Source organism: Athene cunicularia (assembly GCF_003259725.1).
Source record: "Athene cunicularia isolate RWA chromosome Z unlocalized genomic scaffold, athCun1 chrZ_part2, whole genome shotgun sequence".
Taxonomy (NCBI): domain Eukaryota; kingdom Metazoa; phylum Chordata; class Aves; order Strigiformes; family Strigidae; genus Athene; species Athene cunicularia.
Genome location: NW_020799143.1, coordinates 2,083,468 through 2,108,066, shown reverse-complemented (window position 1 = coordinate 2,108,066; position 24,599 = coordinate 2,083,468). Strand labels below are relative to the sequence as shown.

General features: G+C 45.6%; 1 protein-coding gene across 3 annotated transcripts in view; it reads right to left on the bottom strand.

Moving 5' to 3' along the window:
• Positions 1-24,599, bottom strand: part of SLC49A3 (solute carrier family 49 member 3) — a 30,668-nt gene that overhangs the window by 5,268 nt on the left and 801 nt on the right. Inside the window, exons 2-8 of one of the 3 annotated variants that reach the window (XM_026866111.1) lie at positions 15,313-15,318; positions 10,276-10,434; positions 9,198-9,417; positions 3,161-3,237; positions 2,906-3,043; positions 2,236-2,352; positions 663-815 (exon numbers count right to left, since the gene is read on the bottom strand). In XM_026866111.1, the coding sequence (XP_026721912.1) occupies positions 663-815; positions 2,236-2,352; positions 2,906-3,043; positions 3,161-3,237; positions 9,198-9,417; positions 10,276-10,434; positions 15,313-15,315 (867 nt within the window). In that variant the 5' untranslated portion in view covers positions 15,316-15,318. Of the gene's footprint in view, positions 1-662; positions 816-2,235; positions 2,353-2,905; positions 3,044-3,160; positions 3,238-9,197; positions 9,418-10,275; positions 10,435-15,312; positions 15,319-19,367; positions 20,453-23,013; positions 24,590-24,599 lie in introns of those variants that run through there. The other 2 variants (XM_026866112.1, XM_026866113.1) reach the window with 2 other exon arrangements.

Here is a 24,599-nt window from a genome sequence, read left to right as displayed (position 1 = left end):
ACAGGAGAAACTCCCAGCACAAGCCTGTTGGGAAAACAGAGGCTAGGAGTCCTTCTGGGTCCATGCTCAGTTTCCTGCTGGATGATGGCTCCCATTGGCAATGACCCTGCATGAATGCAGTACTTGCTCCAGCCCCACAGGTATAAAAGTCTCCAGGTTCTGCATTCCTCTCCTGGCGGGATTAAAGTGTCCCCCTTTTCTGCATCTCCCTTGTCTTGTCCTCCTCGAAGAACTGCTGCAGAACTAAGCACATAACTAGGTCCTACACTCCTGGCAGCCACCACCATTAAAGGCAGGTTTTGGGAAAACTATGGCATTCTTGCTCATTTTTATAAGATGGCTATTTAGCAATTCCATTTCTTTCTGGAAAAAATGGTCTCAGGGACAGTAAGCAAACTTGGTGATCCAACGTAAGGAAGTAAAATTGTGCCAATTTATTTATATCCTGCAGCAGACTGCCTCAGGCTCCACAGTGATTGTGAAATCCTCAGTAAAGAGGCTTTTTTACAAACATTCCTTGCACAGAGGGATGAGATCTCAAGGCATAACACATGGATTAATAAATACTATGACAACCAAATGACCTTGGTTTGAGTTGATGATTTATCAGATGGCAACAGAACTAAGCCCACAGATATGGTACAATGCAAGGGAGAACTCACCACTGCGAACACAATGCTGGCAAGTGCACTCAGACAGAAACAAATCTTGGTGGACTCTATAAACTTCCTTGTCCGGTCGACATACAGGCTTAGCAGGAAAGCACCCAACAAACCACACACTGTGAACAGTGCACCATTCAGGCCAGCAAATTCCTGGAGGGCAGAACAAGTAACTGAGCAACTAGAACAGTTAGGAAGGAGGTTTTAATGTCACTGACCCATCTGTGTCCTGCTAGTGGGTCACTTACTGAGGTGGGAAAAGCTTCCCTGCCTTTTCCAATAGCTGAGGCCTCCACAGGGTTCTAAGTGGCAAATAACAGGGCCCAAGTGCTGCTACAAGCATGTGGGTATAGCAGGGTTACAGCACTCCCACAGTCTCAATGATGACAAGTCTCTGCACACCTGGCAAGGGAGGTTAAGTACAGAGCAGCAGCAGTTGCCTGGCATTAAGTGCCCCAGCTGAGGCATGAGTCTGTTCCTGTCTTCTCCAGGGGCCAGTCAAATGCCTTGTCCACACCGGTGGCAACAGGTCCAACTGCCTTGGGATCTGCTCTTGTTTATAATCATGCCTGTGGTCCTTTTCTTATCAGGGACCTGCACTGGTGGAATGCCTTCCACAAGGCTGGCAGCCCTAAAGCATGTTAGATGAGGCACAGAATTTCCTGGCTGTATCAAGGAGCTATAATTAGAGAGGCAGTGAGCAATAGTTAGGGTAGGGTATGTGCTTTGTCTCCTGCAGTGACTATTTTTGCTTGTCCACTCCTTCAGCTCTGTAAGAATTCAAATGCAGACATCGGGAAAGTATGGGGAAGCTTTCACAAATTTGCGAGCCTTGGGGGCAGACTGGAAGGAAAGGGTATCTGAAATAGCTTCTGTGGACTAAAGGTCCAGGGCAAGCCAGTCATACAGACAAAATCATGATGCACAGAAAGCAAGGCTGCAAAATTTAAAAGCCTTCCAGTTAAAAGACAATGGAGTGTGCAAATGTGACCTGGCTATGGAGCATTGAGCCAGGTATTGCTATTACAGGGACAGAGCAGGAAGAACCAGCTGTGTGCATACTGTCCTCAATTGTAAATGCAGTGCCTGGCCCATGTCATGGGAAGAATAACAGCTGTTACAGTACCTGTGAGTTCTCTGCTGTCCTGGCTTTATATAAGAGGAAAAGGCCTCAGCCTGCCTTCTGCTTCAATCTAGGGCCTGCCTGGGCCCCACCCTACTCTGGGAAAGGTGTCAGAAGGCTGCATAGATATCAATGCTCTGGAATGGCTTAAAAAAACCACAATACTCTTTTTTTCCTAAAAAGTGTTTGAGGAGTAAATGTTTGATTTGCAAATGGGAGCCTGGCCATAGGCAGTGATAAAAATGCAGATCACCCATTATACTGAGAGATTGACTGCTCTGGATTAATGTACTGCTTAATGCATATTAGATAATGTGAGCAAATAAGAAATAGGAAACAGTGCAGCATATTCAACTGTCTTCATTTTGCTTTGAGTCTCCCATCAGGGAAAATAATTTTGATTGTATCATAGATGATGTGGACAATGGGGAGGAAAGGAGGAATACTCACATTTGAATATCCTTTTTCACAAAGGATCTGTTCTAGCAGAGCTGAAAAGCAGGTGAATGTCCCAATTCCTCCTCCAAAGCACACTGCCAGGATGATGTATGGCTTGTTTCTCAAGAGCTAGAGAAAGAAGTTAACATATCATTTATACAAGTAGAGAGAGAAAAAAGGCCTGGATGTTATAGTAGACTTGAGGGTCAGTGGCTCTGACCCCTCAGTTGGAAATGTTAATGGGGCAACCCGGTGATCATTAGAAGAGTTTGGCTCTCTCCTGTCAGTTCAGCCAGAGAACAAGTTAAAATGGGGACTGTGTAGAGAGAAAGGATCTCTTCAGTACCCAAATTCTTCCTTCACTTTGCCATGTGCTGTCCTACCTCTTGTCAAATCTGCTTAGAAGGCTCAGTTTGTGTTATCCTCTTGGATGAGCCCAGGTGTGCCTGTTTGAGCTAGCTGAACAGCAATCAGCCCACAGCTGAATGGTCAGATAGCATCTCGTGCAGCTTTGCCGTGAGTGGCTTCCACTTGCCGTGGAAGGAAGGGATCCTGGTTTCCTTCCGCGGGTTTCCATGGTGGGTTTGGTGGAGTTCAGAGTCAGCATTATCAGCATATCCCTGTCTGACAGGACTGCACCCCTCAGTCCAGCACTGGTCTCTCTCTGTGCTACAGCACTTACCATTTTAAGACTCACAAGGAATGGCTGGGAGGTGGAGGTAGTGGCACTGGCTGAAGGAGGTGTTGGAGGAACCTTCTCGTGAATTCCCACAGTAGCTAGAGCGCAGGCTGTTACTGCTGGGACAGCATAAACACCCAGCTACACAACACAAAGTAAAGACATGTTACCAGTCTGTCCAGGTCCACTGCCTCCAAATCAATAAATCAGCTGGACCCCAATCAGCCCATCTGGCTGATTAATGCAGTTCTCATTTACCATCAATGGGATGTGCTTTCCTTCAGGAACTAGTGCAGGTGACAGCACATTTGCTATAAGAACACCCAGGGGATTGGCTGGAAGGAAATAAAACAGAGACACTTTTTTCATGCAAGCAGTCTGAATCATGTGTCCACCTCTACTGCCAGTCAACACCAGAGCTGCAGTGTGCAGCAGAGCAATGAGTAGGGACACAACAATGCATATACAGGGAGAAACCAGAAGAGGAACATTTGGAGAAGTTGACTGTGTGGTCTTACTGTTGCCACATTGGTTCTCTCACCCCCATGAAGCCCATTCTATAAACCCATTTCTGTACAACCCCTAACTCCTGTAAACTGATTTTCATCTATGAATTACAGTGTCCTCACCCTCACCAGGCCAACTCAGGAAATGCTAAGCTGAAGGGACAGAATGATGGATGAATCTGTATTACCTATCCTGATGTTACACAGCAACAGTAACAAATAGAGGTGCTTTTCATTCATTCTTTACACCCCCTATGCCATTAGGCATGTATACATGTGGATAAGATCCTCCTGAGTCTTCTTAAGCCCCAACTCTCTCAGCCCTGTCTGGTATGACAGATGCTCCATTCCCTTAATTGTCTTAGTGGCTCTTAACTGGACTTATGCTTGTATGTCCATTTCCTCTTTTATTGAGGAGCCTAAAACTGGACACAGAACTTCAGATGTGGACAGGGGACGTCCCTCAAGCTGCTAGCAATGCTCTTCCCAGTGGTCACCAGGATGCAATTGGTCATCTTTGCCAAGAGGGCATGAAAAGCAGAAAAGCCCTATGACAGCTCTCTAAAGTGACACTAGATCAACCCTGACACCTTTCAAGCCAATACATTTCCTCAGTAAAGCCCAAGCTGGCATACAAGTTGATCTCTGCTAGCAACTAAAAAAATTACATAGCAGAAGAGTATTTTGGACACTTGTCTGTACTGGAGTAGGGGGTTGCATTGTTGTGAAGTTGCAGCTGAGCAGTGTGTGAAGCAGTACTTCTGGGACTCAGCTTGGGAACATCCAAAATTGCAGAGACAATTTTTTAACTTTAAGGCAATGTTCTGCAAATGGTCAAACAAGTGAAGTTGTTTTTCTAGTAGTGGGCAGGGATGAGGTTAGGAAAGCCAAGCCAACCAGGAATTTAGTCTGGTGAGAGATGTGAAGGACAACAAGAATGGCTTCTACAAGCACATTAGCAGCAAAAGGAAGGTTAGGGACAAGGTAGGCCTGCTGCTGGGTGGGCAGGAGATTTACTGAAAAGGACATGGAAAAGACCAAAGTATTCAATCCCTTTTTCACCTCAGTCTTTACTGGTAAGACTGCCTTTAGTCCTGAGACCAGAGGTAAAAGTCTGGAGCAAGGAAGATTTGCCCTCAGTGGAGGACTAGGTTAGGGAACATTAAATAGACCACACGTACACAAGTCCATAGGACTCATGGCATGCACCAGTGAGTGCTGAGGGTTTTCACTGCAAGGTGAGGCTATTTTCACTGCAAGAGAGCAAGTGAGGAAGTGCACAGTGTTTTTACTGCAAGACCATTCTTGGTTATCTTTAAAAAGCCATGACAATTCCAAGAGGCTTGGAAGACAGGAAATGTCACTCCTATATTCAAGAAGGGCAAGGAGGAGGATCCAAGGAACTCCAGTCCTTTCAGTCTCACTTTGATCCTTGGGAAGGTCATGGAACAACTAATCCTGGACACTATTTCCAGTCACATGAAGGACAACAAGGTGCACAGGAGTAGTCAGCAAAGGAGAAATGCTTAACCAACCTAATAGCCTTGTACAGTAAGATGACTGGCTGGGTGGATGAGGGGAGGGCAGTGGATGTTTTTTCACCTCAGCTTTGCTAAGGGTGTTGACACTGTTTCCTATAACATCCTCACAGACAAGCTGACAAAGTACTGGCTAGATAAGTAGACAGATTAACTGAAAGTCAACTGAACAGCTGGGTCTAGAGGACTAATCCTCACTGGCTTGAAGTCCAGCTGGACGCCAGTCACTAGTGGTGCACCCCAGGGGTTGATACAGGGGTCAATACAGTTTAACCTTAACAAAAGACCTGGATGATATAGGGCAGAGTACACCTACAGCAGGTTTGCAGATGATGATACTGGGAGAAGTGGCGGATAGAAGAGATGGCTACACTGCCATTCAGAGGAACCTCAACAGACTGGAGAAATGGGCAGAGGAGAACACTGTGAAGTTTAACAAGAGGAAATGTAAAGACCTGCATCTGAGGAGGAATAACTCCATCCACCAGTACACACTGGGGCTGACCAACTGGAAAGTAGCTCTGCAGAGAAGGACCTGGTGTCAGGGGTAGGTGTCCTGCTGGACACCAACCTGACCATGAGCTAGCAACACAACCTCATGACAAAGGCCACCAGCATCCTGGGCTGCATTACACAAAGTGCTGTCAGTGGGAGGTGATCCTTCCCCTCTACTCAGGACTAGTGAGGCCACATCTGGAGTATCATGTCCAGTTCTGGGCTCCCCAGTATGAGGGAAACACAGACTTACTGTTCCAGCAAAGGGTCAAAGAGATGACTAAGGGACTGGAGCTTCTGTCATGTGAGCAGAGACTGAGAGAGCTTGGACTGATCAGCCTGGAGAAGCTGCTGGAATGTGGTTTTGCAGAGAAGGACATGGGATCCAAGTTGACCATGAGCCAGTGATGCACCCTTGCAGAAAGGTGTCCAACAGCATCCTGGGCTACATGAGGAAGAGCACTGCTAGCAGATGGAAGGTGTGATCATTCCTCTTCTACTCAGCCCTGGTGAGAAGCACCTGGAGTGCTGACCCCAGTGCTGGGCTCCTCAATAAAAGAGAGATACACACTTAATGGAGCAAGCTCCGTCAAGGACCAAAGACATGATTAAGGGACCAGAGCATCTCTTATGTATAAAGATGCTGGGACAGCTGGGACTGTTCAGCCTGGAGAAAAGAACCTTGATGAGAGCTTGCAAAGAGAGAACCAGACTTTTTCTCAGTGGTGCCCAGTGGCAGGATAAGAGGCAATGGACACAAACTGTAACACAGAAAACTGTCTGAATATAAACATTTTTACTGTGATGGTGGTTGAACACTGAAACAAACTGCTCAGAGAAGTTGCAACATAGGGTTATCCTCAGAGATAGTCAAAACCTGACAAGACATGACCCTGGGCAACTGGTTCTAGCCAACCTTGCTTGAGCAGCGTGTTGGATGAGATGATCCCAAGAGGTGCCTTCAAACCTTGTCTGTTCTGTGATTCTGCTGAGGCATCATTAGCACACAACTGTAGCATTTCTGCTGTGTACTTGGGAAAGTACTAGCTTATGCTCCTGATGAAATGTTACCTGCTTCTAAGTACATGGACACAATTGATCAACAGTTTCCAAGGAAATGGATTAAAGCTTCTTCTTTGGAGTAAAATGCACGTGGGCATTCTAGGGAACTGCCTGAAAAGTACTGTCAGGTGTTTCCATGAACTAACAGCATGCTGAAGCAATTCTAGGAGGTATGGATGAAGGTTGGAAATGCAAGCACTAGTTTAAATTTGAAAAGACTAAGTTCGAATTTCTGAGTAATTTTAGGGTTTCAGCCACCTTCTCTTCCTGTGAAGAAAAATTATATGAGCCAAGACTAAGAATGGAAAGGAGATCACTGAAGCTAATCAACCGTACATTATGGTCCAGGGGTTCTAGCTTGCAGTATTCTGCAATGGGGCTGTGTATTTTGTGGACAGTGACACTGGTGCACTAAAACTGCAGGGTGAAGAATGCTGACATGCTGACAAAACACAGCAAATGAAGAATCCCACAGATTAAGCAGATGCCACTTCAGTGGACTCAGGCAAATCTTTCTTGTGACACAGGAGAATTTCTCATAGTTTTCATGGGGGATCAGTTCTTGGCCCTGCACTGTTTATCCATGACTAAGTCTCTACAAGTGATGGGACCAAGATAAAATAAATGCTCAAGAGCACAGCTCAGACATAGTGATTTCAGCTCTTCAGCTGGATCATGGGTGCAGCATCCAGTTTTGCCAGCACACAAGCACAGGGAAGCCTACCCAGAGCCACTAATAAGAGCTGTGGGGATAGTGACAGGAAGCTGTAGGGCCAATTTCTGTGTGCAGCACTGATACCAACAGTATTGCAAAGCTGAGTGCTGCTCTGGTGTTAACACAGGAAATGGATATTGAAAAACTGGAACAAACTGAGAGAAAAAGCTCATGTGAGCAACAGGCAGACATGGAGACATGGGGAGAGGCAAAGGGAAATGCACCTGTAAAGTGACTGGGTTGGAGCTGTTCAGGCTTTCTAGACAAAGGAGACAAGAGGTGACTGACCATAACTACCTGACAAACAGGTGCCACAAGACTGAATAGCTGGGGGATAAGGAGCATCAAGACAAGAAGTAACATGTAGACATTTGCCAGTGAGGTAATTAACTACTGGAGTAAATGACTGGGGCTGTGACAGATGCTTCTTCTAGGCAATATTTAAACTTTCTTGAAATGAAATGCTGATTTTGTACAGCAGACAGTAATGAGTGTAACCAGACATTATTAATGAAAGTCCTTTAGACAGCAATATGCAGGTGTTGCAGCAGATAACCATCACAGCCCATTCAGTTCTCACACCGATATCTCCACATGCTACAGATTGAACAGCTTCAGGTCTTGAGTTTCCACTGTTCCTTGCTCTTCAGTTTTATGCATTCCCATAGATCAATTCAGTCCTGTAAAGGCTGAGGACACTATGTGAAAGAAATGCTCTTTGGCTGCTCTGACTGCTGTCTCACTTAAAAAGCAGAAGCTGTCTGCAGGATGAGGTCCTTCAGGGCAGTGAAGGACTAAGTGCCCAGTGGTCCCTAGCAGTACTTGTACTGCACCACACAGATGACAGAGCTTCTCCAGCTGGGAAGGTGAAAGTCTGTCTCAGTGGTGGGAAACACAGTGAGCCATCAGATTCATCCCTATTCTAGGGAAGGCAGTGCAAAAAGAACTTATTTGTTCTGACACCATAAATCAGTTCTTGCTAAACAACAGTTCAGCATGCTCTAGGATTACAACAGCATTGGGAAAGATGTATAGGGGTGCTCCTATACTGCCTTTTCCCCATGCCTACCCTTTCCCCACAACTCCAAGCAGTGGGGAGGGAAGGTGATTGATGGCTATTTTGAGGGAAGGGCAGGTGGGGATCCCACACACATGTAGGTACTGCAAGACTTCCCAGCTGAAGCCAGTGAGCCAGCCCAGTTTCTAGGGCATCTTTTGGGTTCTTGGAGAAAGGAGGAAAAGATCTCTTCTGTCTGCTGGGGAAAATGTCACGTGGAGGGAGGAAACAGGTCTGTCAAGTGCAGTATCCTGTCTCTAGCAGGGCCCAAAGGAGCCAAGAGAGGAATGAGATTGGAGTAACCATATCTGATGCTTCCTCTCCAGCGTCCCAGCTTCCAAGCACTTTGCAAGGCAGATGTGGTTTCTGTGTGGGTAGTCCTGCTGCATTTAGCATCCCCAACATGTTTGTGTGACCAACTGAGTCTATTTATCTATGCAAGGATAAATACCATTTGGGAATACATGCTCGGCCTTGCTACTGCACAAACTGGTGGACAAAACTGCTGCTGCAGCCTCACCTCTATCCAGTTACAGAATTTAGCAATTGTGAGCACTGATATCACATGCAAGTTGGACACCTTCTCAACATGATGCAGAATTAAGGCCACTAAAGACTTCAGACTTAGTAACATTGAGGGCTGTCCCCAATCTCTACAGTATTTAGGCAAAGATGATCACCTCATCATGGCAGAGAGGAAGGAGGCTGGGAGCCTGGGTGGCTTACTTTGAACTTTGCAGGAACAGGAAATGCCTGCCTGTCTTGTGGGGCCTTGAAGGCACTAGTTTATTGCACATGGCTATGACACTCTTGAGTGGAGATGTATTTGCAGGGGCAAATGGCTATACTACAGAGGTGTTCCTGGCAAAAAATCCTATCAAGGTCTGGGAGGCAGCAATATTACTTTGCAGCTATCACTTACACATTGATCCAATCATATTTGCTTTTGCTCTCTGGTGGTCTGGGAACCATAGTGCTGCTAGTTTTGTTGGTGAAAAGATGATAAGGGGCTGTGCCAGTGCACAGAGGCACTGCCCAGTAAACAGGTACCAGTAACTCTGGGAACCCAAGCTCAGGAACTTCAGGATGCCGAACATCCGGATGATGCTTCCCATCATGTTCAGCCATGCGCTCAGGATCACCTGCAGAAACAGCCAGGGGTTGCATGCTAAAGCCTGAAGGGCAGAACTTAATGCAACAGAGTAGCATGAACAGGTCTTCAGATGCCTATAGGTTAATAATCACTGCATGGATAGCTACCTGCAGAGCATCCCCACCCCTTTGGGCCTCTGCAGGATGTTCTTGATGGAACAGTGAGCTACCCATCTCCTTAGGGAGCAAGGTGGATATCCTGGCCCCCCGTGAGAACTGCACCACAATGTGGCTTATGGAAGACTTCAGACACTAGCATGGAATTTATGAGAAATCCAAAGTTCACTAACTACACTGCAAGTTTGTGCCACCACCCATATTTTTCTGTGGCAATCCAAAGATCATGGCAATGAGTCATCCAGCATACAGGTCCCTCAAATGTTCTGCTATACCACTTGCATGCTAGTGTTTTAGTGCCACATTCCACAACACTCATGCTTCTGGGAAGACTGTGGAAAGCTCCCAAGGTGGCTTAACACAGACCAAAGTCTGAGCTGACAGGGGTCCCTTGCTTGCACCCTGCCCTGCTGCTCCTTAAACTGGCCCTACAAACAAAACACCTGTGCTAACACTTTTCCATAGCAAATGGTACCCAATTACAGCAAGCTCTTCACAGAGTCAGCTCACAGCATCTGTCCCTGTCAGTTGGCTAACACAAGAAAAAAATGAAATAGGAAAAGGCAAGTAGGGATGCAATCTTATCCACTTTTCCCACTGCTCCCCACCTCAGAGGTGATGTGACAGCTATTACTAAAGACTCCCATTTACAATATGTGTGTTAGTGCTTTCTGCAGCTACTGCTGTCTCTAGGTGAAATGCCCTCAGTGAAACAGAACAGTTCAACTCACAGCACATCTGAGCCCCACGCTGTCGAGAACCCATGTTGACACCAGACCAAATGGGATTGAGATGAGGAGATACACTATTGAGAGCCAGTTGACCATCTCCAGGGAAATGTGGAAGTAGGCAGCTGTCTTATCAGCCACAGGAGCAAACGTCAGCCACAGCTGCAGAGTAGAGAACAAAGACGGGTAAGCATGAACACGTCTACCAGAAACTCAGCATCCCCTCAAACTGTCTGAGTTGTGAAAGGGCTCACTATCTTAGTCTCTTCCTGAACTTAGGATGTTAAGGCTGATAAGAAACATTCAAGCACCCAGTGTCTGCAGTTACACAAGCTAGGACTAGTTTACCACTGATATCATCATTATCTTGGCCCTGAACATCTCATCCATTTCACTACCTCATCCTCAGTCCCCTAGTCCTTCTGCTGGGAGCTGGCAGAAGCAGACGTCTGTACCTTTTTGTGTCACCAGGTTGAACACATTGGCCCCTGATGCACTTATTTACCTGATATTAACCATAAGTGATCCTTCTGTGTTAGCATAAACAAAAGGCTGCCATCTCCTCTCTGCAACTAGAAGTCTCTTAAACTCAGTCTGGTATTTATGGTTGCATTGGTTGTGGCCTTGTAAGAACGAATTTGCTATGTGTCAGCCAAGAGAGACATTATTCCATGCTGGCCTACACACAGTCAACAGTTAGGAGGGGCCCTAGAAATTTGTATTATTTGCTATATCAAAACACATACATGAAAACACAAATAGTACTTTAATAACTATCCATCTTTTCCTTCCAGTGCCATATCTGAAAATATTTTACTACCTTGTTTAAGGCATTGGTTTCCTAAGGTTGCTCTCTGCTTCTGGTTTCTTTGGGGAATGACTTTGGGGAATGACAAGGCCTGCTTTGATCCTCAAATCAGGATCCTGAGATCATGGCCACAAGAAAGAAATGAGAGTACTACTGCAAATGTAAGGATGTTTCTGTGGATTCTTTGTGAAGATGCCCTCTCTGGTGCTTTTCAAAAAGACTGGCCTAACCCAAGAACAGGTTTCAATTACATGGATGTAAGCTACTCCATTGTTAGTATATGATTTTGCATCTTCTGAATACTCAAGATGATAAACTTCACAGAAACATGAACAAAAACTTCACCTATATTTTCCTACAAAAAAACTCCAGCAACTGTCTCTTTCCAGGTACCTATTCTCTGCCACCACAAGCTTCCTTTTCACAGCCTTCTTCCTGCAGACAGCATCAACTGACCCGTTAATGTGTAACTAAAAAAGGGCTTGGGTAACCTCAGAGAAAGGTATGTACCTACACTCTGATACTTGTTATTTGCAGTGTTCTTCTTCACTCTTTAAATGCTACAGACCATAAAAACTAGCACATTAAAGGGAAACAGAAGGGGAGATGGGCTTTTTTTCTTTTTTAGTGTCACTGTGTGAGAATAGCCACATGCAACTCATTGTTTAGATAGGGTTTTCTCCTAGCAGGGATTCAATAAGTGGCAGTAACACAGAAGTTATGAATGTATTATCAGTGCCCTGGCAAGGACCCCTAGCATCAGCCCCTTCCTCTTCTCTGAAAGGAGCTGACATGCTCCTGCTTTCAACATGAAGCTCAGACTGTCATGCTGGGCTCAAACACACCCATGTGGGATCAGTCAAAGGTCTGGCAGGGGGTGGATTTGGTGTTTACTCAGCTTCTACAATTAGGTGAGTGAAGATGCTAGGTGCTGAGGGGAACTGTACTCTTGTTAGACAACAAGGAGTTTATTCCAGGTCCCTGGGAGACTTGCATCAGACTTCTAATAAAATGAGCTTTTAAAAAATTCCTTGAACTAATATAGTGGAATGATGTTACTGTCTTGTCTCGGGAAGAAATTTCACCCACCTTTGTTTTTCCAGAACTGATCCTCATCAGATTGGAATGGGACTTTAAACGCTTAATTCTAACCTATCTGTTTAAACGTTTCAAGCACCACTAAGGAATAAACATTAGTTTGATTATAGGATGCTAAACTGCTGCTAAACAAAACCCAGCTGTGTATTTCCAGCAGCAGCAATTCTCAGTTCTTTGCTGCCTTCCACGTGGGTGTGGTGGTGATGAAACACTCTACCAGGAACCAGTGTAATTAAATCGATGATACATTTTGTAAACTGTCTTGGAGTACATTTTTGCCCCTCCTATTTCTCCACATACCAGGCTCACCCATGCATGACATCATTAGGAAAATGGTGCCACAAGACAGAGCACAGTATTTTGTATTCAGTGCCAGTATATACTTAGGCAAGCTGTTATCAAGCACTCTGTCATGTTTCCATTAGAACTAGTAAAACCATTCCTTGCTGAAAAGCAAGCATTTGGGCTGCCCTGTATCTCTATCCCAAGCAAAGGCTCCAGGTGTGGCATATGTGTGTGAGAGCACAGAAGGTGGGCAGCCTGTCCAAGCCTGAGTTAGTTCTTCAAAATAGGAAGTGGGTTTCTTTTTATGGGTCTGGAGAGAAGAAGTATGTCTCTGCCTCCATTCAGGCAGGGAATATGTTGCTGTAACAGAGAAATTAAGAACTGGGCAATGGAGCTTGAGATGTAGCTGTGGTCAAAGTGGCTGCCCCTGCAACAAAGAGATGTCACTGTGAGATTTTGCCAGGGAAATTTCTATGCTAAGCAAGTATGATTTTGGTTTTCCCAGCTACAAGGACTTCATCCACAGTAGTTACCAAGCCCTTCCACAGGGAGCTAGAGCCCTTATCCTACATGTTTGTGAAATTCTGCACTGCCATGGCTGGTACTTAGTCAGGGACTGCCCTGATAATTGTCTCTCTCAGGCAGAACAGGGTGAGGATGATGCAGTTCTTCTCTGGTGAGGTCTAAGCCCTGTAACCTCTAAAGATGTAGAATAGAGACAGAGAGGTTCCTCTCTCCTCCACTCCCCAAGGGTCACTGTCTTAACTGAGCCTCGGCACAACAAAACCAGTACCAAAGATCCTCACTGTAGATCACAGAGACAGATTCAGGAGAAGAGATAATGTATGAGGTTACAGGATGCCAGTCCCCAAAAGCTTGTTGCTCATGGGACAGATAAAGGAAGGAGAAACAGACAGACACCTCTGTCTTTGCAGGGTTGTCTACATACTTTTTCAGTCCCTGCACAAGCCTCACTTTGTGGAAATATGCCCTGTCATCTGGTCAAGCTGCACTCCATGGACTGTGTAGCCACATAGACCTAGAGGTGCAGCAGGCATCAAGGGGAGTCTGTGTTACACATCACACTGCTGCATCCATATCCATATGTGCTCCTCTGAAGGCAGCTCAATGGATGTTACAACAGCAGAACTGGGAGAGTCCAGCCCCTTGTCAATGTTTCTTCCTAACTTGCAATGGTGACAAGCAATTTCCATTTACCCGTTATGCCTTAGGTCCCTTCTGAGACTTGTCAGGGCTACCATTAGCCAAAAACTTTTACAAACTTCGACAAAATTCCCAGCTTGGCACCCCACAGATAAGGAGTGCTTGTGTCTGAGGCTTTAGATGCACCCATCTTAGGGTCCCACACCCTGACTGCTCAACAACTACCTTGTGCAGTCCCCACAGCAGAACACGGCTGGGCTGTTTAACAAGTTGGGAGTGGATGATGCTGGAGGTCAGCAGGAGTCCACTCTCTCAGTCACAGCACAGTTAGGTCAAGTCATCTACACAGAAGACTGTGCAGAGCCACTCAAGGCACAGGGACTCTTGCCTTTGAACACCAAACAACCAAAATGGGTTTATGAGCCCAACCTCACAGGTACTGCATTATTTGTTCTCAAATGACAGCTCCTGCTGTAGCATAAATCCAGTATCACTGGCCATCATCACTCGTGTTGTAGACCATATATCTGATTGTTCAGCATTTGGGATGGACTCTTCCCACCCTTCAGATATGCATCTAAAGGATTTTGAAATAGCTTCTGTAATAACATACATTATTTGTTCTCCAAATGCAAGAACTGTAGTTCCCACATTCTTCCCCTCTCCTAAGCTTAAGCCTTGGAAACATGTTCATCTCACTGCTATTTCTGAGTTTAGTGGCAGCAAAAGCTCCAGTGCATGCTAGTCTGGTCAGGAAGTCATACCGCTGCACAAACTCTTCACTACAAAAACTTGTGCTCTACACAGTGGGCACAGAAACTGATGAAAAGGACAGCAGGTCCCTTGGAGACCTTGTGAACCTGTTCTGGCTTGCACTGAACTACAGCAGAAGCTTTCACTGCTTTCAGCATACAGCTGGCTGATTGGATAGCCATGCCCCATCCCTAGAAGGCATCAAGGGGTGTCGACGGATAAAGCCCGGGTATCAAGAATAACACCAATATGGTTTGCCAGCTTGATCCAATTTTATTAAGTACAGAGCATCTTATATACTATAGGGCGTGATCGCATACAGCTAAACAAGCTGTGATTGGTTCTAAGCTACTGTCCACACAATATAACTCATATTTCATTGGTACAACGCAAGAAGCACACGCAAGAAGTACAAGCCTATGGACCTCCTACTCAAATGTTTCAACTTCACTCCATATCTCTAGTTAAAGAATTTGCTAAACAATAGCTCTCTATGCAGTGGCAAGCCAGAGAGGAACATTGAACAGTAAGTTCTTTACACAGAGGCAGCTAGCAGAGAATTATTCATGTCTGTATCAAGGACCAGGTGGCCGTTATCTTCCAAAAACTTCTCCACATCTCCCCTTTTTTCTTTCTGAACAATCAGGACTTGGCTTGTCACCTTAGTGATGAATCGCTTGATACACGAAATGCTAATACCTATTAGAAATATTGCAATCATAATATAAAGGCAAAATCGAATCAATTCCTGCAACAAGCTACCTAACCAAAAGGGAAGATTCCATTTTCCAAAAGGAGTCTGAAGCCAACTATCAAATCTGGAGCGATGTTGCTGAATGTGCTGTATATTCTATTTCATTAGGCTAAGTGCCTTGTGAATGGATTTGGAATTATCAGATTCATACAACACATTCCATCAAAATCTTCACAACCATGTCCTTGTGCCAATAGTAAGAAATCAATTGCTGCTCTATTTTGTAGCACGGCATGTCTAACACTATGTACATCGGTTAGTAAAGCTGAAATGATCTCTGAGGTTAGATTAAATTGCTTTACACTCCAACAAGCCAATTTTTCTAAGTTAACTAAAGCATTTGCAGAAGCAATACCTGGCGCGAACAAAGAGGCAAAAAATAACTGAGTTCTACTCCTTAGCTCCACATTGTCCTTGCAGTCTTCAGTCAGGATTTTTAGAGATCGTGGTTTTCTTCTACCTTGTGTGAGATCATGCTGACTGGGTGCAAACAATGTAAGTCTCCCTATGTAACAAGGTCCTCCAAAGGCATATCCTGGGATGCCTCCCCAGGCTTGATCTCCACAAATCAAAAAATACCCTTTGGGCAACATTTTAGCACTACCATTATTCCATATTCCTTTCTCTGGTAATCGTGAACCTAAAAATACAGAAGCCTCTATGCTTCCACAATAATTACGGAAGATATGTAAACCAGGCCAGGGAGAAGAAACATCAGTAGCATAGGGTAAACAACTATATGTCAAGCCTGGCTGAAGTCTGTCCGGACTGATGTTTAAGGAGCGTAAATGAGTATCAAATGTTGCAAAGGAAAAACATCCCCATGGCATTCCTCCTGTGCTTTTACTTTCATGAGCCATAAGGGATCCTTTTAATTCTAATTCCTGTATTGGATTCAGGGCACTGATGTTGAGACTATTGATTATTCATCCTTGAAATAAAGGCCAAGACAGATCATGACATGTTTGTACATGGTTATAGAGGGTCATGCAATTCCCTATGACATCATGAAAAACGTTCTGAGCCTGAGTAAAATTGAGAATCATACCATCAAAATCCTTCAGGTCAAAATAGGGATAACCAATTAAATATGTTCTAAAAGGGTCAGTAGCAGAAGCAAGGCTCAAACAAAATGAATCTTGGCCAGTTTGATTCGCCCATGTAACCCACATATTTGTTCTGACATCAATTTTTGTCAAATCTGATATTATTAATGTTGACACATTTACTAAAATCCACATGAATGTTAACCACATCATGATAGCCTAACTGCGTTTTCTCCTTTTAGTTTTACGCTTCCATGCAAATCTTTTCGCACAATTTGCTTTAGTTTTTTCCCATAATGGGGCAGGCTAAAGATCCAACTGTCTGCCAATGTCCTTCTAAAATAGCATCTCGGATTACTCTAGTCCATCGTTGTTGCACAGGATCAAGGTTGGATGCTGTAGTGTGATAAGATGGAAGTTGTTGTCTAACCGGAGCTGTATTTGTTGTAGCTGCTGGTGGTGGTGGTGGCAGTGGAGGTGCAGAAGGAATTGCAGGGCCTGCATTAGAGAACCACCAAGTGGTAGATTTTGAAGAGTCCTTTTTTATCTCAGCACTGGGATGCAACTCCTCCAGTTTTTTCATTAGTTGATGTAACAGTCTGTCATTTTCTAGGTCGTCTGCAGCAGAAGCTGCTGGAGGCGTGTCCGTTGGGGGCGTGTTACTGCCAGAGTTATTAGCTGACGATAAGGAAGAGGAGGAACTGGAAACCGGAAGAGATGGATATGCTCGTGGGCGGCAGCTAGATCCCCCTTGCTCCGCCTTCTCTTTCTTAACTTCCTCCATCTTAGAAACAGTCTCTTTCACCTCCGTTTTATTCTCAGTTGAAACCGGAACTGCACTGCTTGTACCACCCCCTTCCACACGAGCTATCACTTCTGCTGCAGATGTAGCAACAGGACCAGACATACCACGAACTGGCAACTTAGTAACATCAAGGCCAAAAAATTTCACCACTCGAGGATGCGGGGTGGCTGCTTTATTTATTTCTGTTTTATCTGACTGTAACACTTCATTGCTGCAGTGGCGACCTTCTGCTCAGCTTTCATTTCTTGTAAAGCATTAATCACGTCCTCCCACACCGATCCAAGTTCCTTTGCTTTCTTTCCTGCTTTTCCACCCTTTATAGTAAATTTCCACAGTAAATCTCCTACAGCCCTCCACTCGGACAGGTTAAATAACATAGAGGCACTGAGGCAAAGCTGTTGTTCCTGTGCCCATTGCACCAAGTCCTTTAGCTTAGACTGACTCACATCACTATCTCTCTTAGAGAGTATACTTGTGAGGAGCCTTATCGCTGCTTCCACTTCTTGTGCCATAGCAGCTTACCTTCGCAGAGGACAGCCTGCAGAACTGTCTCCTAACTCCAGAAGTGCGTCTGTGCGCCGGCTTCTGTGTTTCCTTGCACCACTTTTATCCGAAGTTCTCTGCTCACCGCCACGTCTCGGTCGATGTTTTAAGAAGGCGGCATGCCCAAGTTGGGCACCATTTTGTTGACGGATAAAGCCCGGGTATCAAGAATAACACCAATATGGTTTGCCAACTTGATCCAATTTTATTAAGTACAGAGCATCTTACATACTATTAGTGCATGATCGCATACAGCTAAACAAGCTGTGATTGGTTCTAAGCTACTGTCCACACAATATAACTCATATTTCATTGGTACAGTGCAAGAAGCACACGCAAGAAGTACGAGCCTATGGACCTCCTACTCAAATGTTTCAACTTCACTCCGTATCTCTAGTTAAAGAATTTGCTAAACAATAGCTCTCTATGCAGTGGCAAGCCAGAGAGGAACATTGAACAGTAAGTTCTTTACACAGAGGCAGCTAGCAGAGAATTACTCATGTCGGTATCAAGGACCAGGTGGCCGCTATCTTCCTAAAACTTCTCCACAAAGGGGAGTCTGTGTTACACACTGTACCCCTACATCCATGTCCATATGTGCTGCTCTGAAGGCAGCTCAGTGGATGTTACAACAGCAGAACAGAGCGAGTCCAGCTCCTTGTCAATGTTTCTTCCTGACTTGCAATGGTGACAAGAAAATGGACAGAAAATGTTTTCCACTCATTCTATTTATATCTTCAATTACAGGAGAGTCCCCTCCACACCTCTTTTAACAGTGAAGCATGTGCAATCACCAAGGAAGAAAGTGCACTGAAACTCAAACCATCTGACTGGTACTGATGTTGGAGGGGTACTGGCTCCACTTTCAGCTCTCCCTCCATTTGCTTTAGCTTTCTCCTAAAAGAAAGCTGACATTTTGTTTTCTCTTCTGCACCTCTGAGAGACTGCCTGCTCCCTTCTCCATTAATTGCAGGTCTGCTTGGGCATTCCTGTTACCAAGAACAGGCTACAGCTGTTCTCATCCTGTCCCCATTTCTAAACTTCTTTGTCGCTCCGATAGCCTTGTAAATCCTTAACTGATTCTCAAACATTAATCCAGCCCTCTTCCTTCCATAATCAGCCCAAACACTCTAGTCTTCTTCCTGCTTTCATTACCCTTCTGTCTCCATCTTCTAAAGGTTCAGTTCCTCTAGCCTATTGCCTTTAATGTTTTCAGTCCTGCACAGACTCTCCAGGACCTACTTCACCTGCAGGACCCAGTTTCCTTCCACCCACTTGATGGCAGCCCAACATTTGGTTTCCCTCCCACTTCCTTGGGAGGTTACTGGTTGGCTATGAGCCACTCTGTCTACAATGGTAGCAGGGTGATGTGTGAAGACAGGACTCCATACAGACTCTACACTTTGGTAAGGAATAGGCATGAGCTGCAGAAGGCAGTATAAATAAACACAGCTCCAGGATTTTTGGAGCTCAAAGAGCAGTAATGACAAATTGACACATCACACATATAACCAGGTGCAAATCTGACAGAAGCAGTACCGAAAATACTGTTTTTCAAGAAAGGCAGGCTGTTAACCAATGTGTACATCTACAAATGAAGATTCTAAAAGTGAAAAGCAAAATAGTTTGCAAAGTGGCAAGCACATGCAATCAGGCAGGGTGGAAATTAAGCCATTTTGCCATCAATGGTGGTATCAGCTAGCAAAGGCTGCCATATGGAGTGCTCTTCACTGTCTGGCATACTGCATAGCAGCACAGTGTAGCAATGCCCCCTGTAATACCTTTTATGTATATCTTAAGAAGGAGGAGCCAAGGGGGATAACTTACATGAAATGGGACCTTCTGCTCTGTAATAGGCACAGCTTGCTGATTCCCAGGCAGGCACTGCCTGCAGCATGATCTTTCCCATGCCCCCAGATACTGCTTTGAACATGATGTAGGATGTCTTTTTGAGACACAGAGGCTGCCTCTTCTTTCCCTGTGACCAGGCTATGAAGCCCTTATACCTGATTCCTCATCTTCAAGGAAGTCTGGAAGTAAACAGCTCCTGGCCTCTACTGAAGATGTCCATACAGATAAAGCAGCCTAGGATATAGGTGTGATCTTCAGAAAGGTCAGATCCCTGCCTAGATGTCACTTTTAGACTCTATGGCTCTCAGGAGGACTAGCAGGACACAACAGCCAGGCAGCAGCATCTGTGTGTGCATGCATATCTACAGGAGCACTGCTGGGGCAGACAGCAGGTGTGGGTGAGGAGCCTGTGCACCCTACACTGGAGCATGCCAGTCTCCACTTTTGCAGCTCTCCTTTCTCTCCCCAGTACATTTAGCAGTGGTGGAAGTCCTCCAGGCTGGTGAGTCAGGAATCACCTGGCCAAATTTGAGCCAGCTCCAACCTTCTGCTCTCCTCTTCCCCAGCTTGCTCATGCTGACAAGCACAGAACAGGGCAGGAAACACTGTGTTTCATTCTTCTGTGCATTTCTATGTCCCCTGTGCTAAGGCAAGAGTTTCTCCTGTGAAACACAAAGTTTCCATCTGTTCAGCTTCACAGGAAGGAGGCAATAAGGAAGGAGGTATTTGCCTCAGCATTTCACTGCTATAGCAGCTGTCAACACACTGTGAATAGTCTTAAACATTAAGTCTTCATCTTAAAAAAACCCACACTCTCAAAATCACAGCATTAATTTAGCAAAACAAATCTGAGGAGCAACGGCAGGCATAGTTACATAACCGCTCACCAGGACTGCTGCAAGAGACAGTTGGGAAACAATTATCTAAGCTTAGCTGTGGTCAGAACCTCTCTGCCCAGGACTTCATAGAATCACACAGAATTACAGAATTATCTCGGTTGGAAAAGACCTTAAAGATCATCTAGTCCAACCATTAACTTAACACTGACCATTCCCAAATACACCACATCCCTCAGCACTATGTCAACCCGACTCTTAAACACCTCTAGGGATGGGGACTCCACCACCTCCCTGGTCAGCCCATTCCAACCCCTAACAACCTGTTCTGTAAAGAAAGACTTCGTAATATCCAGTCTAAACCTTCCCTGGTGCAACTTGAGGCCATTCCCTCTTGTCCTATTGATTGTTATTTGTTTAAAGAGACTCATCCCCAGCTTTCTGCAACCTCCTTTCAGGTAACTGTAGAGGGTGATGAGGTCTCCCCTCAGCCTCCTCTTCTCCAGACTGAACAACTGCAGTTCCCTCAGCTGCTCCACGTATGACCCTGCACCAGCTACGTTGCCCTTCTCTGGACACACTCGAGTCATTCAATGTCCTTTTTGTAGTGAGGGGCCCAAAACTGAACACAGGAATCGAGGTGCAGCCTCACCAGTGCCAAGTACAGGGTTAAGATCCCTTCCCTGTCCCTGCTGGCCACGCTATTGCTGACACAAGCCAGGATGACATTGGCCTTCTTGGCCACCTGGGCACACTGATGGCTCCTGTTCATCGGGCTGTCAATCAGCACCCCCAGGTCCCTCTCTGACTAACAGCTCTCCAGCCACTCCTCCCCAAGCCTGTAGCACTGCTGGGTGTTTTTGTGGCCCAAGGGCAGCCCCCGGCATTTGGCCTTATGGAAACTCCCCCAGTTGGCCTCAGCCCCTCACTCCAGTCTGTCCAGGTCCCTCTGCAGAGCCTCCCTACCCTCGAGCAGATCAACACTCCCGCCCAACTTGGGGTCATCTGCAAACTTACTGAGGGTGCAGTCGATCCCCTCGTCTAGATCATCAATAAAGATGCTAAACAGGAGTGGCCCCAAAACCGATCCCTGGGGTACACCACTCGTGACCGGCTGCCAACTAGATTTAACTCCATTCACCACAACTCTTTGGGCCTGGCCATTCAGACAATTTTTTACTCAGTGAAGTATGTGCCCATCCAAGCCACGAGCAGACAGTTTCGCCAGAGAATGCTGTGGGAAAGTGTCAAAGGCCTTGCAAAAGTCAAGGTAGACAACATCCACAGCCTTTCCCTCATCCAGTAAGGAGGTCGCCCTGTTGTAGAAGGAGATCAGGTTTGTCAGGCAGGACCTGCCTTTCATAAACCCATGCTGACTGGGCCTGATCCCCTGGTTGTCCATTATATGACTTGTAATGGCACTCAAGATGAGCTGCTCCAAGATCTTCCCTGGCACTGAGGTCAGACTGACAGGTCTATAATTTCCTGGATTGTCCTTTCTGCTTCTCTTGTAGATGGGTGTCACATCTGCCACCCTCCAGTCCAATGGGACCTCCCTGGTTACCCATGATTTCAGGTTAATCATGGACAGTGGCTTGTCAAGCAAATCTGCCAACTCTTTCAGCACCCTTCAGGCAGCAAGTGAATTATAGTGATGCCTACTTATGGCATTCTTAAGATAATACATGGGTTTCATACACTACATTTTCAGCTAAGAATTTCCAGTATAGCTGTATTTAGGAATTGAGAACCAATCCCTGGTAAGACAGTACTCACTTTGTACAGCAGGGAGAAACAGAGGCTTTTAAACTCGGATAAAGATTCAAGAATAAATTCAACAACTTATTGTTGGCGTAAAAGTCTCCCTTATATTATATTACCCCACTATGCTGTGGTTAAAAGAGGGATTTCACATGACGATGCAAAACAGGAGGAAGTAGGGAAAAGTGCCCCTTTCATCACCACATGATCTGGTGTGGCTTTGCTCAATTTTAATCCTAAAATAGACTGAATTAAGAAATACTCCTTTCTCAGCCTGCCTTTGCTGTATGACCAAGTACTTTCCTGAAATAAAGTTGTTTCTACCTTGCCTTCCTGACACTAACAGTCTCTCCCTCTCAGAATGGTCTTCCGTCTGCCACTTTTTGTGACACTTAAGACTAGAAATACAATAGAAAACTGCATGTGTGAATAGGTAAGAGTGGAGAATACAGAGAATCGTCCTGGAAGCTTGGTCCAGCACATGTGTTCTTTCCCAGTCAGACAATTCAAGTCATGTGTCCTCACAACATGCAGACAGCCTGACAGAAATACAAAGAACAAAGTGGCAGCAACATCTGCACAGGAATTGAGGACACAACCTGCCAGAGAATCTTCACACCACAGATCTAGTAAATTAATCTTTCCATACGGAACTTTTAAACAGCAACCAACCACTTTGATTTCATGGCCTTTAACCACTCTCTCCATTGTAATGTGCTTTTTATCAGGAACATTTTAGGAGAAACTTTAGCATCAGGAAATGTTTGGTTACGACTTTATATGTCAGCATACTTGCCATTCCAGACCCTTTGCAGTGGCTTAGAAACAGTATTTCTGCCCTAGGATATTTATGAAACACCAGTTTTGAAGCAGTGTAGTTCTAGCTTAAATTCATACTGTGGGAAAGTAATATTGTGGACAGTCAGGAAGTTAGCAAGAGACCAAGTAGACAGACAACAGTACAACCTTTCAGGGCTACAAAGTCTTCAGTAACATGACTAAGGACACAGTTATACTTGCAGATGCATTGGAATGACCTTTTTAAGTAACCCTCTAGTTTCACTCGAGTTTCAGCAAAGGCAAAGTGTGACAAGACATCCTGGAAAGGTTTTGTACAGCTTCCTTCACCTATGCTGTCACTGTACATTTCTAGCAGGGTGGGGCTTTTTTTTCTTGCTACGTAATGTTCTTGTGCTGTGTCAATTTAACTGCAAGCGAGCAGCAGGGCTTGACATTGCTTTTCTGCAGAACCAGTGTTTTATACTCTTAAAGGATACACTGACTTCTGCTTGAGAAGGCACATTCATTTTTTAGTTTTCCATATACAGCCAAATTCTTACTATGATTTTCCATTTCTCCCTTCCAGCAGTCTTGCATCATGGAACACCTACTCTTCCTTCCAGCATTAAAATGTTTGCAGGTTACAGTGCCTGATCTTGGCTGCCAGACTGCCCGCATTCACAGCATGGTAATCCTCAAGCACATTAATAATTCTTCATCAGTCTCAACAGTCTCAACAATGTCCTCAGTGACTTGGTGAGCAAAGATTTGGGTTTCCATCTTGCATACTTGGTAAGGCAAAACTTTATGTGTTATCTTTGTAATCACTGAACTTAGGAAAACTGTTCAACAGGTGGGGTGTGATACTTACTCCCTTTTTCCAGGTCTTTCAGAATAAAGTACCTGTAAGTGATAGGAAGTTCACATACCAGTATGTATGCAGAATCACTCCTATGCTGTTCTGTATGTTCAACAGACTCCAAAAGGACACCTACTTGCTGCTTTTTGTGACCAGATAAATCTGCTGTTATAGGCCAGCAATAAGGCAGAGCTAATTTATGCTTCTCTACCCAATGGGTTTCAATACTGTTTTCTTATTCTTTGGTTTGAAACATGTGACCCCCACAGACGCTGAATACTTTCTATTCTTCCCCATAGCCTACAAAGTGGACACGGCAGCAATTTCAGATGTGCAACCAGGATACATTTTGCTTGACGCTGCAGTACTTCCTGCTGTGCCCTTCTAGATCACACACATCCTCCGCCCCATCCTGCGCTTGCCTCCTCACCACCCTATGTCCCGGATCCCACCGGTCAGAAAGGGCAGTGTGCAGAAGGTGTAACCAGAGAAACAAAATTCCGAAAGAAAAGGCGCTTATTCGGTCCCTACGGCACGGCCAGGCTGAGGGTTCTCTGCGCTGTGCGACTGCCGATGAGTCCAAGGATGAAGCGGTGGGTATGAGACACGGCACTGGGGCAGAGCCCTGAAGACTGCCTGGCTGCTTCTAAGAAGAGACAGGAGGTGGTTTTGGCTCCGGCGAGCCTTGTCACCCCATCCTCCCTCGGCAGCAGCAGCCAGAGTTGCTCTCCAGAGCGCCGGCACAAGTAGGCAGGAGAGAGGGCTGTTTGCCCTACCTGCTCTGAGCCCCCTGCGCTCACTGTTGCTCGGGAACCCTTGCCCCAGCACCCTGCCGGCAGCTGCTCCTTTCTGCTCCCCCCGGTGCGAGGCCGCCCTTGCCCCTCCGAAGGACAGTCCCCGATGCCCGGTGCGGCCGCGCATCCCCCCGGCTGCGGGGGCTCCGCCAGCCACGCAGCGGGAGCGTCTCCTCGCGGCAGGGAGATC